Source organism: Gossypium hirsutum, chromosome D06 (assembly GCF_007990345.1).
Source record: "Gossypium hirsutum isolate 1008001.06 chromosome D06, Gossypium_hirsutum_v2.1, whole genome shotgun sequence".
Taxonomy (NCBI): Eukaryota; Viridiplantae; Streptophyta; class Magnoliopsida; order Malvales; family Malvaceae; genus Gossypium; species Gossypium hirsutum.
The window spans coordinates 3,763,093-3,781,079 of NC_053442.1; the positions used below are offsets into that span (position 1 = coordinate 3,763,093).

Below are 17,987 nucleotides of genomic sequence, written 5' to 3' on the forward strand. Positions count from 1 at the left end.
CCTATATAGTCTTCTTTGCCCTTAATTTACAAATTCCCAATTAATCCAACAAATGTTTAATTTTTTTTAAAGTTTGGGTTTTGATTCTAAAAATAAAATAGAAGTAAAAAAAGAAGAAGAAGTTGTTTTAGTAAAAATGATACATGATTTATGAAATAGAGTGAGAAATGAATTAAAATCGAGGTTTAAAAAAGAGAAAGAACTAGTTGAAATATAGTTTTGTCATCGGAAACTGAGTTTGTATGAGTTTTTCGAAAGATTCTTAAGGTGAAAAAAAATGAAAATTTATTTTAAAATTTTCTCGTGACGATAGTATTAATTGAGTTCAAATTAGTTTTTTTTATTACTAAATGAATCAATTTAGTCCCTAAACTATTAAAAGGAATCAATGAGATCAAATTGGAAATAGTTAACATTTACGGTTTAAAAAATAATAATTTATGGTTTAACAAAGTTAATATTTTTAAAGTTTTCATGATTTTGTAAATGAAATTTTTTATTTGAAATTGAACTGCAATTGTAAAAAAGATAAATTTCAAGATAGTTTTTATATAAAAAATTAACTTTGTTATAGTTTAGACTTCTTTAATTCTTTTTAATAGTATAAGAACTAGATTAATTTATTTAATAATAAATAGACTAATTTAATATAGTTCCTATAGTACAGGGATCTCCTAAGTACTTTAACCTTAAAAAATAGTGCATTAAAAGATAATAACAATATAGTTATGCAAATTTTTTATGTAATATTCCCACTTTTGAAGCCATCGTTAGGTTAAAATATGTTATAAGTCATTCTACTCTTCAAAACTTAAAATTTAATCTTTGTATTTTTATTTTAGAATTTAGTTATTTTTCTTTTCAAATTTTAAATTCAGGTCTATCAGTTAACAATACTGTTAAAATTATTTTACTAAATTCAAGTTAATTACAATGTCAAATTTTAAATTACATTGAGTAAATATATTTTAATTTCAAAAAGTTACACTAACAAATTTAACAAAAAAATTAACAGCGGTAATAATTGGACTAAATCTGAAAAATAAAAAAATTAAATTCCTAAAAGTAAAAATAAAAAAAACTAAATTATAAATTTATAAAGATTACATATTATTTTAACCTTAATTATACAAACCCAAGTTGTTTCTTGAGGACTGAGGTTGAGTAGGATTGATGGAAGGGTGGGTTTCTCGAGGGAAGGTTGTGCTACTGGGTTGGAGATTCAGATGGTTTTGGGTTGCTGGATTTGGGATAATGGAAGGGGAATGGTGTGAGGTTTTGCTAAAGGGGGTAGTGTCGTTTGAGTTTTTCCATGTTCTACTGAGATGGTCATGGAATTGGGATGAGATGGTTTTTGGGAATTTGAAATGCCTCCCTAACAGCTCTATGGTCCTCCCTGTAGAGAAAAAGAGAAGTGGTAAAAAAAGAAAGAAAAGAAAGCAGTAGAGAAGAAGCGAAGGAGAAGAAAGAAAGAAAGAAATGAGAAAAAAAAATAGAAAAGAAAGAAGAAAAATATGTTTGTTTTTTTTTTAAAGAGGAAGCAGAAGGTATGTTTGTTTTTTTAAATAGAAAGGGATTAGGAATTTTATAAATTATTTTGTTAGCAATTTTTTAGTTTGTTTATTGTGATTTGTTATGAATGTAATTTTTATGTTGTTTTGAATTTAAATTAAAGTTATTTTGTTAGTAAAAACTATAAATTAAATGTTAGTTAGTGATGACACAAGAAGAAAATAGATAAATATTGAAATTTGAAAAAAATTCTATCATAGATATTGGAATAATTGACAATAAATATGATATTGCATGATGAGATAACCACTTCAGCACAAAGGAAGAAAGTTGATAGGATGATGAGAGAAGTGCAAGATTTACAGTAATTCTTTTATTAAAGTAATTTGTTTGCTGTTCGAAATTGTATTGAGAATTTTTATATATTTTTTAACATATTTAGCATTGAAGATGGATAATCAATTTTTTCGTATACGTTTATTTCGATGGAGTAATCTTGACAACAACAGTTGGATGTATATTTGAATGTCGCCAACAAATAACAATGATATTTAATAGAAATGTCTCGTTTGATGATATGAAGGAAAGGATTACTGCAAAAATTGTTAGACGTTGTAGGAGAAGGATTTCAAAACTTTTCTACAAGTTTTCAGTTTCGACAGACCCCATTAAATTCACTGAGGTGGAACTTGTAGACGATGATGACCTGGAGACAATGGTCGCTCTTTATCGTGGGAATTGGAGTAACCAAAATGCATCAATTCAGTTATTTGCTGAGTTAGCTGATGTGGAGCCAACTGAAAATCTCACTCCATTAGGTGAAGAACATAGAGCTCAAAAGTCGTGTATGGTAGTTTCGATATTATACGTTATAGTCAATCGACTATACGCGAGAAAGATATCAGTCTTAATGATGCATCCGGGACTGATGCGGTTGGTGATAATGTATATGATAGTAGTGATCCTTCTTATCACAAGATCGATAGTGATAGTGGTCCCGATATGGATGAGGTCTCGGATGATATTGATGACGAATGCGCGAATGACGATGGAAATGTTAACGTGTCTATAGCCGAGAACTAGATTCAACATATTGTGATACACAATAATCTTGGGACACACATGTCTCTCATAGACCCCGATGTGACGCATACAACTGAGTTTTCGAAGTACCCTGATATACTACTTGCTCACCGGTTGGCCGTAGATTCCGATCCTGAGGAGTTGTTTATGCGCCAAAAATTCGAAAGTAAGGAAAAGTGCATATCTTCCATTAAGCGGTATAACATGAATGCGTTAGTGGATTACAAAGTCGCTATGTCTAAATTGACATTATATGTAACACCTCTTACCCGTATTCGACACCGGAATAGGGTACGAGGCATTACCAGAACATACACACTTGTAAACGTATTAAACTGAGTCATACATGTTTTGCACAACCACAAAATACAACATCATAAACATATAACTTAACTAATATCAGCCAACCTCAATGGCCTTATACAAAATGAACTATCAAATATTATAGGCCAACATTTTAGGCCAACTTATAATGACATATACACACATAATCAAATCCCTATACATGCCATATACTTAAAAATACTTGAAGATCATTGATACAATACCAATCAATAACTTGTTAGTGTGATAGAATCTCCGACGACCTCTAACTCGAGCTAGCATCTGTGACACTATAGGAAAAATAAAAGGAAGGGGGTAAGCATTATAGCTTAGTAAGTAGGTACGTAAATAATAAGCGATTTATTAACAAACTTTTGTAAATCTCCACAATATGTACTTAAGATAATACAATCATAATTGCACATAGTGCCACTATTTATTCATGTTCATATCAAATTGTCTGCTCGAGTCATAGTTACTAAATTATTTATATCTTAAGCTACAAGACTCCAAATTAAGATCTGCTAATTTTCCCCAAAACTAGACTCACATATCTTCTTACCATAAAATTTTTAGAATTTTTGGTTTAGCCAATAAGTACAGTTTATTCTTTAAAGTTACCCCTGTTCTGCTATCTGACAGCTTCGACCTTTCTACACTAAAAATTAATTATCTTCTCGTACAGAATTCAGATGACATTCCCATTTGTTTCTTTTGAAAGTAAACCCATTTAGGATTTTAAAGATATAAATTATATCCCATGATTATTTTTTTACAATTTTTAATGATTTTCCCAAGCCAGAGTAGGGGATTCTGAAATCATTCTGACCCTGTCTCACTAAAATTCAAATATCTCATAATATAAAATTCTTTTGTTTACTCTGTTTCTTTTATTTGAAATTAGACTCAATAAGATTTAATTTCACATCTCATTCAACCTTTAATTCAATTTTTACCATTTTTGGTAATTTTTCAAAATTACACAACTGCTACTTTCTAAAACTGTTTTATTTCAAATTTCACTCTTTCATGAAACATCATAATAATATGCTCACATTCAATAATATAATTCAACTTGCATGCATGATACAAGACTTTATCACTTCACTTACTCCTTTGAAATTTTACCACATTTCGATAACTTACCGAACACATTGCTCATGATGATACACATATATATACCTGCACTTATCACCACATAGTCATACATAATTTCACTTAGTCGATTTTCCCGATGAACACTTCGAAATAATAACAGATACACTATGGTTCCGCATATAGCACCACTCTTATGATTAATGTTATCCGGTACACATAGTAACCTACACTTAGTACTACACATGTGACCAATACCATCTAATACACGTAGTAGCTTGCACATAGTACTACACACGTAACTAAAGCTATCCAGTACACATAATAGCCTACACTTAGTACTACACATGTTACAATAAAAATCTTATACTCATATTAGCCTACACATAGTACTACACATGAGTTCTCATGACATCCTTCGTATTCTTTTCTATTCTGAAAGTTCAACCAGGAAATTTCTCACTTATTCTTACTTTGTCAATTTCATCCATAGTCAATCTTAGTTCATAATTTACATCAAATAATCATTCAATTTACAACTACATCTCATGTAATATAACAAAATATTATAACATAAGTAAAAACGATATATTATTTACATACAAACTTACCTTGACACCAAAAGGGCAAAAAGGAACATAATCGTCAATTCTCGTTTTTCCCCCCGTTCTAGGTCCGAACCTCATTTTCTTTGATCTATAGTATCACATTTAGCCTAATTATTAGTCACATTATTCAAATCAGTCCACAGTTCATATTTTGTTAAAATTATAATTTTGCCTCTAAACTTTTACATATTTACAAATTAGTCCCTATGCTTGTAAAACAAAATTTATGGAATTTTATCCACATAAAAGACTAACTGAATTATTTAGGTGCTCATAGCAGCCCGTATAATCCCCAATTTCACTCATATAACTCAAAATCTTCATACTTTACAAATTAACCCCTATTAGCATTTTACAACAAAAATCACTTAACAAGAAATGTTCAACACACAACAAGGTTTCATTTTCCTCCATTAAACTTCATAGTCAACTATCATGCTTTCATGGCCCAAAACCCTAGCCTTTCAATCATCTTGCAAATTAGTCCCCTATTTAGCTGGCTTAAGCTTCAAGGGTTCCAAAAACATATAAATCAACAAAAACAAACATAAATTTCACTTACATGCAAGGGTTTAAGTTTGCTGAAAATTTGAGTTCTCCAATGGCTATTCTCTTGGTGAAAAACGGTGGGAGAAGATGAGCAAAGAAATAAAAATGATATTTTTATTCCTTTTTGTTTATTTTATCATATAATAACCTAATACCAACCTAAACCATCCAACATCATAATTACACTCCATGTGCATCCACTTTCTCCTTTAATGGTCTAATTACTCAATAACGACCTCAACTTTTAAGTTTTATGGCTAATTAACGCATTTAGCTAATAGAACACAACTTTAGCACTTTACGCGATTTAGTCCTTTTGACTAAAATTGAGTGCCTAAACGTCGAAATTTTCAAACGAGATTTTCACGAAATTATTCTATGAAATTGTAAACCATAAAAATATAATAAAAGAAATTTTATTACGTTAGATTTGGGGTCTCGAAACTACTATTTTGACTAGGCCCAAAATTGAGCTGTTACATTATACATTAGGAGTGTTGGAGGTCGACGGAGGGTTGCAATTGGCGGATACAAGATATATTTATCCAAAAGTCACAGATGTGGGAGATACAAAAATTTGTTAGGCCTTACACATGCACTTCAACACTTATAACAAAAGATCACTGGAAACTTGATTCCAAAACTATCTGTACATGCATCATGTTAATGGTGAATGACATCCCGACAATTAAAGTTTCAGTACTGATTGTTGAAATGCAAGCATGATTCCAGTATCGAGTATTATACTAGAAAACATGGATAGCTAAACATATGACAATTGAGCAATTATATGAAGATTTCGATGTGTTGTATAATGAGCTACAGTGGTGGATAGTCGCTATGCGAGAGTATGTAATGGGGGACTGTCATTGAGTTACAAACATGACTTTATTACGGTCGAGGTGACCAACTACAATTAGGAAAAAAAAATTTCTAATGTATGTTTTGGACGTTTGATCTATGTGTGCGCTAATTTTCCTACTGCAAGCCATTTGTACAAGTAGATAATATATGTCTAAATGAAAAATATACGCATATCCTGCTTATTGCGGTTGCTCAAGATGGTAACAAAAGTGTGCTCCCGATAGCGTTTGCCATTGTGGATAAGAAAAATATGGAATCATGATAATTTTTCTTCATGAACCTGCGGAGGTATGTTGTTAGTGACAATAATATCTGCATCATCTCTGATAGAGGGAAGTGAATAATTGTCGCCATTAGACGTTCTGGTATACCATGGAGATTCGTTTACTGCATCTGACATATCCTGAAAAACTTTTACCAAGAGTATAAAAATGCAGATTGGCAGAGACAAGTTGTGAAAATGGGTAAAGGATAACCTTATCTTTTTAATATATGTTTTAATATTTTAACTCGAGACTGTAACTTATCTTTTCTTAATACACCTACAACATATGAGCTAGAGCCACACTTTTTTGGGTAAAGGATGACTCGACTTGAGAGTGACATGAAAGGTGAAACGAACATACCTTTTCGACAGTTGTTGGGTACCTGAAGCCGTGGCAATGGGCTCAAAGTTTTGACAAGCAGTTTCGCTATGGTTATATGACCACTAACTTGGCAGAGGGGGTTAACTTTGTATTGAGGAAAACACGACATCTTTTGATTTCATCTGTGTTCTCGGCTACGTTATACAAGTTGGGTACCTTGATACCAAGAATGGGACAACAGCAAGTTAATCAGATGAAGGCGGGACACGTGTTTTTCAAAAATGTTAGGGATGTAATGGTTGCAAACTATTGAATGACAATGTCAATGAATGTAAAAATATATTCACAAGATCTTCAAACATTTTGAGTTATGGAGACCATTGATTATCGACCCATTATACCACCTAGGTCTTATGAAGTTGATCTCTGAAACATACAAGGTGATTGTAGGAGGTTCCAAAAACTTCATTATCCTTGCGCGCACATTGTAGCAGCCTGTGCGCACACATCACTTAATGTTGAACAATTTATCGATGAGGTGTACACTCTCGAGCACACGTTACGTGTCTGAGAGAACAAATTCCCTGTCCTACCTGATCTGTCTACATGGGAGGTGCCTCCGACTACTTTCAAGCTTATTCTAGACAAAAGGTTGTGTAGGAATCTGAAAGGTTGTCCGCAATCAACCAGAGTCCATAATAAAATGGACATTAGAGAGAATTAATGGAAAGCTTTGTAGTGTATGTAGATTAGCTAGGCATAATCGGAGTAAATGCCCGCAGTGAACTTATATTGGATAATTGTCGAGATTTGATAGAAATTAAACTAATGTATTCTAATGTATCTAATTTATAACAAAGTTTGTTGCAATGAATCTAACTTAAATTACAAAATTTGTTCCAATAAATCTCAATTAAATAAATACAAATTTTTTTCCAAATTTGTTCCAACAAATGTCATTTAAAATTACAAAGTTTGAATTTTTGCATTTATATTTTACTACAATTAAATTAACACAAAATTTAACTATTTAAATTGCAAAAACTCTAAAATTGATGGTTTGATAATGTGGTCCTAGAGGTATATTTTTGTGGTGGTCAGCGTTCACGTTACAGATGATCACTACGATCAATGTTCTCTTCACTCGAACCTGGGGTTGTGCTAAACATAGAAGAAAAATCATATGCCCCAAAATCATTGATGAACTCAGGCTGGAAGGAGTGGAGTATTGCAGTGTTAATGGGCCAGAATGAGTGGAGTACTATTGTAGTAGGTGGCTGAAGATATCAAACTCTAAATTATATTTATGTCCTGACAAGCCTAGAAAATAGTCATCGACCCCCCAAATCTAATTAATAATAACTATTTCTGAAATATGGTCTGGCTCTGGCTTTGGCTCGGGTGTAAGAGACGGATGTGGAAGGGGATGAGACAGTTGCCCAAGTCGTGTCATGTGCAGAGGGACTATCACCAACTGCCTACGAAATAAATATTGTTTTCCCATCTCAAAGTACCACTGTATGTACTCTAACGAGGGCTACAGATCGAAACTATGACCAACTAAAGTATCATCCCCATCTTGCAATATATTGTTGATGTACTACCGCCTAATTATTTTCATGTTTCCCCCTCTTGTTAATCCCATAGATGTCCCCCAATTGTACTGGCGGAGCCGTGATATACTATATACAACCGAACTGCCGGAGTACTCGATCTCCATGATACCACTCCACTATCTGAAAATTTATAATTAGTACGTTAATGCACTATCAGTCTGAGTGGAGTGGGTAGACAAGGGAATAACAGTTGAAATTTCCACGAGAGAATAGGGCATCAAGATGAACTGTACAATTAATAACATGGTTATTATAACAGCGGTCGAGTAAGATAAAATAATTAAATATCACGAATATTGGAATAACTTACCCTCCTCCAACATGATTTTCAATCATTAGATGATATATCGGAATCGTGTATGACCTCCAGATACCCGGATTAGTACTCTATCTACGAAAAAAACTTGTTAAAATAATATCATTATGCAAAAATGTCAAATAATTGCTATAATGGGTAAAAATTTATCACCTATTCATGAGTAGAAATACATATGCTTGGTGACTAGTCGATGTCAATAATGACATCCGGTAAAGCGCCCAAGACTGTAGCAATATGAGGCATCCGCCTATGTCTACGGTAAAAAGGTTTGTTGTTCAACAAAGTTCGCAATACAACATAGTTAGCATTACGAACCCCTAACTATACGAACGAATGTTATGCAAATAAGATAATATGGACAAGTACATCAAGTGGACCTTGTTGTTGTTTGCATCTGGCATGAGTACACTCCCTATGATGTGCATAATGTATGTTTAAACAGCGTACGTCATTTCTCGTTTAGTGGTAGTACTCAGTAAATGCTCGAAATTAGCCTTCAGCCATGAAAATCTCAAACCCGTAAATTTCCCCTCATTAGGCAAGCGTCCAAGTAAGTTATAGTAAAGAGTGGCCAGCTCAGAGATCGAACTTATGCCCGTGATTGCACTCCCGTTAATGGAGAGCTCGAGTTGCAGTGCAACATCCTGTAGAGTAATGGTGCACTCCCTATACAACAAATGAAATGTGTGAGTCTATAGGCGCCATCGCTTGACCAAAGCGGATATTAAGTTGTACCACAAATTAAACGTTTGGATCAATGCCACTGATTCGAATTCGACTAACTCCAAGTATGGCACGAGGTGTTCATCCGACAGATAGCCTACATTATTCACACAACCCCTCAATGGGCGGTATAGACCCTAACACTATTAAATTACCGAAATAGTTAATATAATCTAATTTAATTCCGTAAATTACGTAAATAACAAATAACAATTTTTTTACCATATCATTAACATTTTTGACATGTGATCATCATTATTAATCAAAGAACCTATTTAGAAATCTACAATTTTAAAAAATGAATTTAATTGGTTTGTTGCAAAAAAACAAAGTACGATAGGTAAATAATTTGGATTTTATGATAAATATAATAATATAATAATATAATTACAATAAAAATCTCATAAATTCCAATATTTTATCTACATAAAAATTATTTTAGTTTACAGTAATAATACAATTAAAATAAACCAAAATTATCTAAACAAATAAAACATACGAATCCAAAAATAAAACAGAAACATAATTGTTTAGTTTCTTTCAAACAACCTATAAAAATATATAAAACCAAAATTAATCAACATCTCAATAAATAAAAAAATTATCAAATAAAAAAAATACATTCATAACAAATCACAATAAACATTAAACTAAATAAATAATTAACCTAATCATAAATTACTAATAAAATAAATTTAAAAAACATAAAAAAAATTACATTAATAACCTAATAAATCACAATCATTAAACTAAACAAACAGTTTACAATAGTTACTGACAAAATAACTTTAAAATAAATTAAAAACAGCATAAAAATCACAATAAAAAACTAAATAATACTAAGAAAATAATTTATAACAATTCCTTCTATTTGAAAAGAAACAAAAATATCTCATCCTTATCTTTTTCTTCTCCTCTTGTTCTCCACTGTTGTTGTTTTCTTATCTTTTTTTTTTAACCGTTTCTCTTCTCCCTCTTTCTTCTCTGAGGATGAGACTAGATAGTGTTGACGGATGAGACTGAAGCCTGGCACCAATATCACCTGTCAGGGAGGAGTGACTAGTACTGCCTGCCGCCTACCTACCTGGCACCATCTCCTGCTGACTTATACTCGTATTTTGTAATTGGGTTTAGTATAAACTTATATATTTTAAGTGTAGCCAATCATAATGGTGTGACCCATTAAAATATTAATTCTTTTACATAAAACCATTTTCTAAAAAAAAAATAAAAGAAAGAAGAAGCTATGCATCATCCTCCATCCCTCAAACATTCTATTTTCATATATAATTGGACATACCATTTTTCGAATTTAATTTTTTATTTTATAATATTGGTGTAAAAAAAGAAAAGAAGCCTTGTTTTGCATAACAATAATAGATTAGGTGCCATAAAGAAAAAATAGGGATATCCACCCATTTTAGAACGTGGAAAGCATTAAATAAGTCTGACATTAGTTGTTAATAATAGCATCCATGAACTCTTCGTCATTTCCCAAAGCATTCAATGTCTCAGGTGAAAGACATGCTTCAACATCAATACTACCTTCTTCAGCTCCACAAAACAAAGTTATTTTTCCATCAAATTTATTTGCCGACCCAGATCTTACAGCTATTGGCTTTCCCCATCCAAAATCATTACCATACATGTCGAACCGAGGTGAACTGCTAGTGGCCAAAGTCCGACTTGATATGGTAGAAATCTTCAACAGCTCAGGGCTTGCAATCCATGTCTCAATGAACTTGTTGAAATCTTCACCTGTATTGGCAGCAATCACCTTGTTCATTTCCAATGCTACGCTGCCAACTCCTTGTTCTAGCAGTTGTTTAACTTTCATTGTCACTTTTTGGTTCTTTATCACATTCCCAAAATACTCTTGTGGCAAATCATGTAATCTTTGTCTGCCGCCAATGATAAAGCAGTAATGGGTGTCTTCATTTGGCTCTAAATTTTTGTTGCGCATAATAGATTGCCATAGATGGGACAAGAGTGCTTGAAGTGATGAGATTTGTACCATTTGGTTGGTGGTGCCGGTGCCGACCTCTGCATTGGCTCTTGCTTTGAGGGTTACAATGCTTTGTTTTGAGAAATGGAAAACCCTTTCTTTAAAATGTGGCACAACAAAATCGTCAGGGAAATTCTGGACGTGAGATTTAGAAATCTGAATGGGGAAATTGATGCTATTAAAAAACCGACGTTGAAAAACAGGGAGCTTCGGTAAGTGGATTAAACCTCTTGAAATGGCGGACCATGAGTTAAAGAAGTGCCAAAAGGATGTACCGTCGAGCACAGAATGGTTCGCCGTGATACCGATGAAAATGCCATCCACAAGCTCAGTCACTTGCACTCCGAGCAATGGGTTAGAAACGCCCTCTATGTTTTTAACACCGTTGAGTGGGAAAAACGAATGAACAATCGAAGGAACATAAACAGGTTCGATAATGTCGGAAATGGTCACTCCATCTGCTTTAGCATGGATAAACAAGGCCCCGGTATTATTACAATCGATGAAAAACGAAACCTTTTCGTCGTCATGTTCGGTAGTGGCTAGGCGGCCCGAAAGGGGTGGAAAGTAGAGTAGAGTGTCGGAAAGAGAGGCTTTTAAGTGGTTGATAAAGGAGTTTTCATGTTGTGGTTTGGCAAAAAGGAGACCCTTTTGGACAGGACCGACTAGAAGAAACTGAAGATCCCATGGAGTTAACTCAACCCTCAGTTGGCTCAACTCGGCCTTGTGAATCATATCACTCGAGATATATTCAACCCCTGTCATATCTTGGATTCTTACGAGATTGGCTAATAAAAGTAGCCTTTTTAATTTATCGAGAAGCTATGGCCATTACTTATGCATATATATATATACACAAACATATATACTCCGTATGTATACCAAGTTGACAATAAACTAATGGGTAAATTATACCATTAATTGCTAAACTATGAAAAAGTTATCGTTTTAGTCATTTAACTAAAAAAATTTATTAAGATGTTTAAATTTTAAAATCGATATTATATGATTTTTTTTGTTCGTACTGCTTGCATTAATCGAAATTTTTTTTTTCCTAATATTTTTTAAGGTTAGTTTTTTTTAAGAAACAACTTTAAACATTAAGAATCCGCGAACCAAAATTTAAATAACCTGTTTCTTCAATCTTCGACATTGATCGTCAGATTGACCTGAATCTAAAGTATGTTCTTCTACTTGTTGATGAATACTAATTCACTGTACCGATCGTTTAATTACCATTTGAAATTCATTGACAGAACTTTTTAAAAAACAAAAACGTAACAGCTCAGTGACTTAAATAAAATTTTTTAAATAGTTTATTAACTTAAATAAAAACTTTTGAATAATTTAATAACTAAATTGTAAATTTTTTAATTAAATAACCAAAATAAAAATTTAACTATAATTTAGCGACTAATGATGGAATTTACCTAAACTAATTTATTAAAGAAAAGGTTGCCAACAACGTTACCTACCATTACCGTACGGATTTAATGCGGTGGGGTATATAATGGGCCACTAAGATATTAAATGTTTCACTATTATTAGTGATTATGTTTAAGAGAAAGGATTTTTTCTTCCAATGAAAGTAATGGATTAGACCTATATGATAAACGTGTAGAATTTATAAGGTTGCCAACAACGTTACCTACCATTACCGTACGGATTTAATGCGGTGGGGTATACAATGGGCCACTAAGATATTAAATGTTTCACTATTATTAGTGATTATGGTTTAAGAGAAAGGATTTTTTCTTCCAATGAAAGTAATGGATTAGACCTATATGATAAACGTGTAGAATTTATGTACAATTTTTTTTCTAGCATTGAATTTTAGGCTAGTACTTTTTTATTTATTTTCTCAATTGCTATAATTTTTAAATTTTCTACTTTCACGACTCATTTTTATGTCTTCTTTGCCCTCAAAACCACCTAATTCCTATCAAAATAAGTTCTAATGATCCAGTGTTACGGGCCAAAGTGCAAAGCCCGTGACCATTGCACCAAATGCATTCAATGAAAGTCTATTTCTCAGATGGGGATCATTTGGCCCACGAGAACTGGCCCGATTCAAAGAGATATTGGAGAAGCCTGTCAAATTAAAGCCTGGTTGGCTTGATAGCGAAGAGATGGCAACTTAGGCTAATATGGTAACTAATCTTAGAAGCTAGAGTAAATCATATCTTGTAAAGATTAGATTAGATTTGATATGAAAAATCTAGTAAATCCCTAAAATCAAGGGATATAGTGAATCTCGTCCGTCGATGTAAATGTATCTTGACCGTCGGTTTTGGGGGAGCTCAACTATAAATAGAGAGCCTCCCCCTCATTTGTAAATCATCCATTGTAACTTGAATTCTTAAGAGTAATAGAATTCTTGAGCATTTACTCAAACACTTTGTGTGCATTCTTTCTTTGGCTTTCTGTTGTTCTTTTGTAGCTTCTTTTGGCACAATCGCTTCCGCTATACAAATGGGTGCCTTGGAGGAGTTCCAAGGAATCCTCACTTTTGGGCGTAAAGGCTGACTTAGGCGAGTTTGGAGCAAACGGATTGCCTAAGGCCGCACGATTTGCGAGATGAAAGGTCTAGCCCTGTGACAACTGGTATCCGAGCCAAGTTTTGAACCAAGTGGTATCCGAGCCAAGTTTTGAGCCAAGTGCTATTCGAGTTGGTTCGAAGGCACCGTTGGGATATCGAGAAAAGCATTTGAACAATTGTGGGCGAGAAAGCCTTTGAGAGAGATGTTGTCGGCTGTTGAGGAATGCGTGGGTAAACTTGAGGAGTCCATGGAAGACGCAAAAGAGTCAGACAATGCGCTTGGGGAAAGAATTGATGACTTAAGGGAGCAATCCAGGGACTTTGTTACCGAGTGTCTCACTTTCCAAAGGGATAATGTGCGAGAGTTGCTAGATTCCCAAAGGAAGAAGCTGACGGAGAGGAACGATGCTCTCGACGCCATGATGATGGCTTTGAAAGAGGAAACAATGGCCACGACGAGGGCTTTGAGCACAAGAATAGAGGAGCTTGAGGGAGAGCTGGCATTGTGTCAAGCAGCCGTGGGGAAAGGAGTGGCAAATGCAGCACTCAATAACGAGGATGTCCCAAAGCCGAAAGAGTTTGTGGGGACAAGATCTACATGCGATGTGGACAATTTCTTGTGGAGGATGGAGCACTATTTCCGTGCCAAAGGCATCGTGGATGATGCGGTTAAGGTAAATACTGCTTCAATGTTTCTTACTGACATTGCGCTTTTATGGTGGCGACGTAGGACCACAGATAAAAGGCAATGGGAGATTGGGACGTGGCAAGAGTTCCAATGCGAGTTGAAGGGACAGTTTTACCCAGAGTTTGTCGAGGAAGAAGCTCGGGCAAAGTTGCAAAGTATATCGCAACAAGGTACAGTAGGGGAGTATGTTCAAGAGTTCAAGGAACTCATGCTCCAAGTTTCAGAGGTGACCGAAAGAGAAGCGTTGCTTGCTTTTCAGAATGGATTGAAGCCGTGGGTCAGACAGGAGGTGGAACAAAGAGGTGTCCAAAAGCTGTCGGAAGCTATGACGGTAGTTGAGTCCGTGGTGAAGCTTGGTCTAGGGAAAGACAAGCTTGGGTCTTTCAAGTCTGATAGAAGGTGCGTATGTGAAATGGATCACAAGGAAGATATAGTTGATGGCAAAGGTAACGGCGACAATGGGTGTAATGGGAAACCACGAGTTGGGAAGAAGAAACCTAAGAGAAAAAGGGACAAGCTAAAATGCTTTCTCTGTGACGGTCCACACATGTTGAAGAAATGTCCGAGAAAATTCGCGCTTAAGGAGAAGCCAGTGGGTAAGGCCTTGGTATTTGGTTCGATCGCAAGGGGTGTCGAAGCCAACGAGGCCAAAAGCGAGAATAAGCCAGTAGAGTGCTTCTTGTGTCAGGGTCCGCATAGGTTGCGGAAGTGTCCGAGGAAGTCTGTCATCGAGGGGAACGATGGAGCAGACAAGGAGCCCAAGAAGCTTGGTTCGGGCAAGGGAAAAGCTGAAGCCAAAAGGGCAAAGAGGAGCAAAAAGAAGCAAGTTAAGTGCTTCTTGTGCCGTGGTCCGCATGAGTTGCGAAACTGTACAAAGCAAGCCGGAGTCGAAAGAAAGACAACGTCTAAGCTTGGTGAGTCGTCGGAGGGGCTTCTACCCAAGGAAGAGGTGAGTTTGTCATCGAACTTAGTGGAGAAAGTTGCGATGAAAACAGTGAAGTTGGGACCAATGAGGCTCAAGCTAAGTGAAACGTCAGAGTTGGCCGAGTCATCGACAAGGCTTCCACCTATGGGAGAGGTGGGTGGTGCATCTCACTTCAAGGAAAAAGAAGTGATGCATGTGGGACAGTTGACCAGAGAAAATGTGACGAGTAGGACGGTTCAAGTGAAGAAGCCACGTAAGCCAAAGAAAAAGTCCCGAAGGAAGGGAGAGGCTAAGGCGTCGAGACGAGACCGAGGTGAATCAAGTCAGTGCCATTCGAAAGTCGCAACGAAGACGTTGTGAGATTGGGTGGGGGAGAATGTCACGGGCCAAAGTGCAAAGCCCGTGACCATCACACCAAATGCATCCAATGGAGGTCTATTGCTCAGATGGGGATCATTTGGCCCATGAGAACTGACCCGATTCAAAGAGATATTGGAGAAGCCTGTCAGATTAGAGCCTGGTTGGCCCGATAGCGAAGAGATGGCAACTTAGGCTAATATGGTAACTAATCTTAAAAGATAGAGTAAATCATATCTTGTAAAGATTAGATTAGACTTGATATGGCAAATCTTGTAAATCCCTAAAATCAAAGGATATAGTGAATCTCGTCCGTCGATGTAAATGTATCTTGACCGTCTGTTTTGGGGGAGCTCAATTATAAATAAAGAGCCTCCCTCTTATTTGTAAATCATCCATTGTAACTTGAATTCTTAAGAGTAATAGAATTCTTGAGCATTTACTAAAACACTTTGTGTGTATTCTTTCTTTGGCTTTCTGTTGTTCTTTTGTAGCTTCTTTTGGCACAATCGCTTCCGCTATACAAATTGGTGCCTTGGAGGAGTTCTAAGGAATCCTCACTTTTGGGCGTAAAGGCTGACTTAGGCGAGTTTGGAGCAAACGGATCGCCTAAGGCCGCACGGTTTGCGAGATGAAAGGTCTAGCCCCGTGACACTAGAACCAACTTGAAAACCGAAAAATGGGTTTGATCCTTACGGTTCATTGATCCCCTCTAGCAAGTTCACCTTGAATATGCTTGAGGTATCTGAATGTGTTGCAAGAATCGTCGATGTTTGAATTGGAGGCTTAAATCAGTTTATATCTTTCAGTTTAAGTTGTTGAGTAACATAATTAAGGAACTAGGAATGACAGGAAGATTCAGATGCGTAATTCAAAGATAAGGGAAGTTGGGGAATCGATATAATCGAATGCAGGATATCTATTCGTTGCCGAGACAACTTAATAAACCGAAATGTGACGTCAAAAGAGAATCAAGAAGCGTGGCACATAGTTTATGAATAATATTCAACGACATGCATATATCAAAACAAATCAAGCTTTAAAGTTCATCGCTTGAGTTATTATAAATCCAAAATAAGATCATTAATTTATACACATGACCAACGAATACCAATTAACCAAAATCATTAAGGACTTATAAAACTTCTTAAAGCTAGGTACATGCCATTTATAATCTTAATTTCAAAAGAGCATTACGTACACCGTAATGAGTTGAGCTTGAGTACTAAATGCTATGAACCTCACAAGTTAGTCAAAAGTCTACTTAATACCTACGCATGGAAACAAACATATTTGCAATTTGCATACTGAGCAACATAATTCAAATTCAAACACATAAAAGTATTAAGTAAATAAGCATACTAAAATAAAATTATAACATATCTTAACCAAGTTTCATACCAATGAATAATTGTAACATCTGCGTTTTAACTTGGAGTTAGGTACAATGATGGATCGAGTTAGGAATTATAGGAGAATTCTTGAAATAGAACAATAGGAATTTTGAGTATTAAATTAGAAAGTATTTAAACCCGATATGAGATTAGCAAATACTCCTTAGATAGGAAAATTTTAAATAGATGTATTGACTAAATTGAAAGAGTAGAGAAATTGTTGTGGCCAAAGTAGGAAAAATATAAAAAAAGTTAGGAGATACATAGTAGTAGTGGAAAGAAAGGGAGGATTAAGAAGAAATTTTACTCAAAAATAGTTATGAGTCATCTAAGGAATTATAAAAGATTAAAAAGGATAAGATGGTAATTAGTCAAGTAGATATTTTTAGACATAATGATTAGGACTAAAGTGTCATCCAAGGAATTATAAAAGATGAAAAATGATAAGATGATAATTAGTCAAGTAGATATTTTTAGACATAATGATTAGGACTAAAGTGTAAAGCTGGATGTCTTAAGGACTTATTAGCAATTTGACATTTTTAATAAAAAAATCATGAGATATTTTTATGGAATGGTGTAGAAAGTAGGAGAAAACACGAAAATTTATCATCTTATTACCAAGCCCATATCACTTTCATATCTATCTTTACCCTATCTTTTGTTTTTATTTCATTTGTATCCTTTCTCCGTTGTTGCACAAACCAAGCTCAAAACCTTCCTTTTTCTTTAGAATTTCTTTTGTAAACACTATAAAGAAGGCTAGTGAGCATCTTAATCTCATGAGAGAACCCCCATA

The 17,987-nt window shown here is 34.7% G+C and overlaps 1 protein-coding gene and 1 long non-coding RNA gene across 2 annotated transcripts; both read right to left on the reverse strand.

Moving 5' to 3' along the window:
- Positions 1–2,808: 2,808 nt before the first annotated feature.
- Positions 2,809–5,255, reverse strand: LOC107943886 (uncharacterized). Its single transcript, XR_001696099.2, has 3 exons — positions 5,185–5,255; positions 4,626–4,710; positions 2,809–3,209 (listed from the first exon to the last, which is right to left on the reverse strand). It is a non-coding gene; the product is annotated as an uncharacterized lncRNA (long non-coding RNA).
- Positions 5,256–10,582: 5,327 nt separating this feature from the next.
- On the reverse strand, positions 10,583–12,115 carry LOC107943885 (uncharacterized acetyltransferase At3g50280-like). Its single transcript, XM_016877695.2, has one exon. The coding sequence runs from the start codon at positions 12,048–12,050 to the stop codon at positions 10,734–10,736; it is 1,317 nt and encodes a 438-aa protein (XP_016733184.2). The 5' UTR covers positions 12,051–12,115; the 3' UTR covers positions 10,583–10,733.
- Positions 12,116–17,987: the final 5,872 nt, after the last annotated feature.

Excerpts from the sequence above, each read along its gene's own strand:
- LOC107943885 (XM_016877695.2), bottom strand. The coding sequence starts at position 12,050 with ATGACAGGGGTTGAATATATCTCGAGTGATATGATTCACAAGGCCGAG.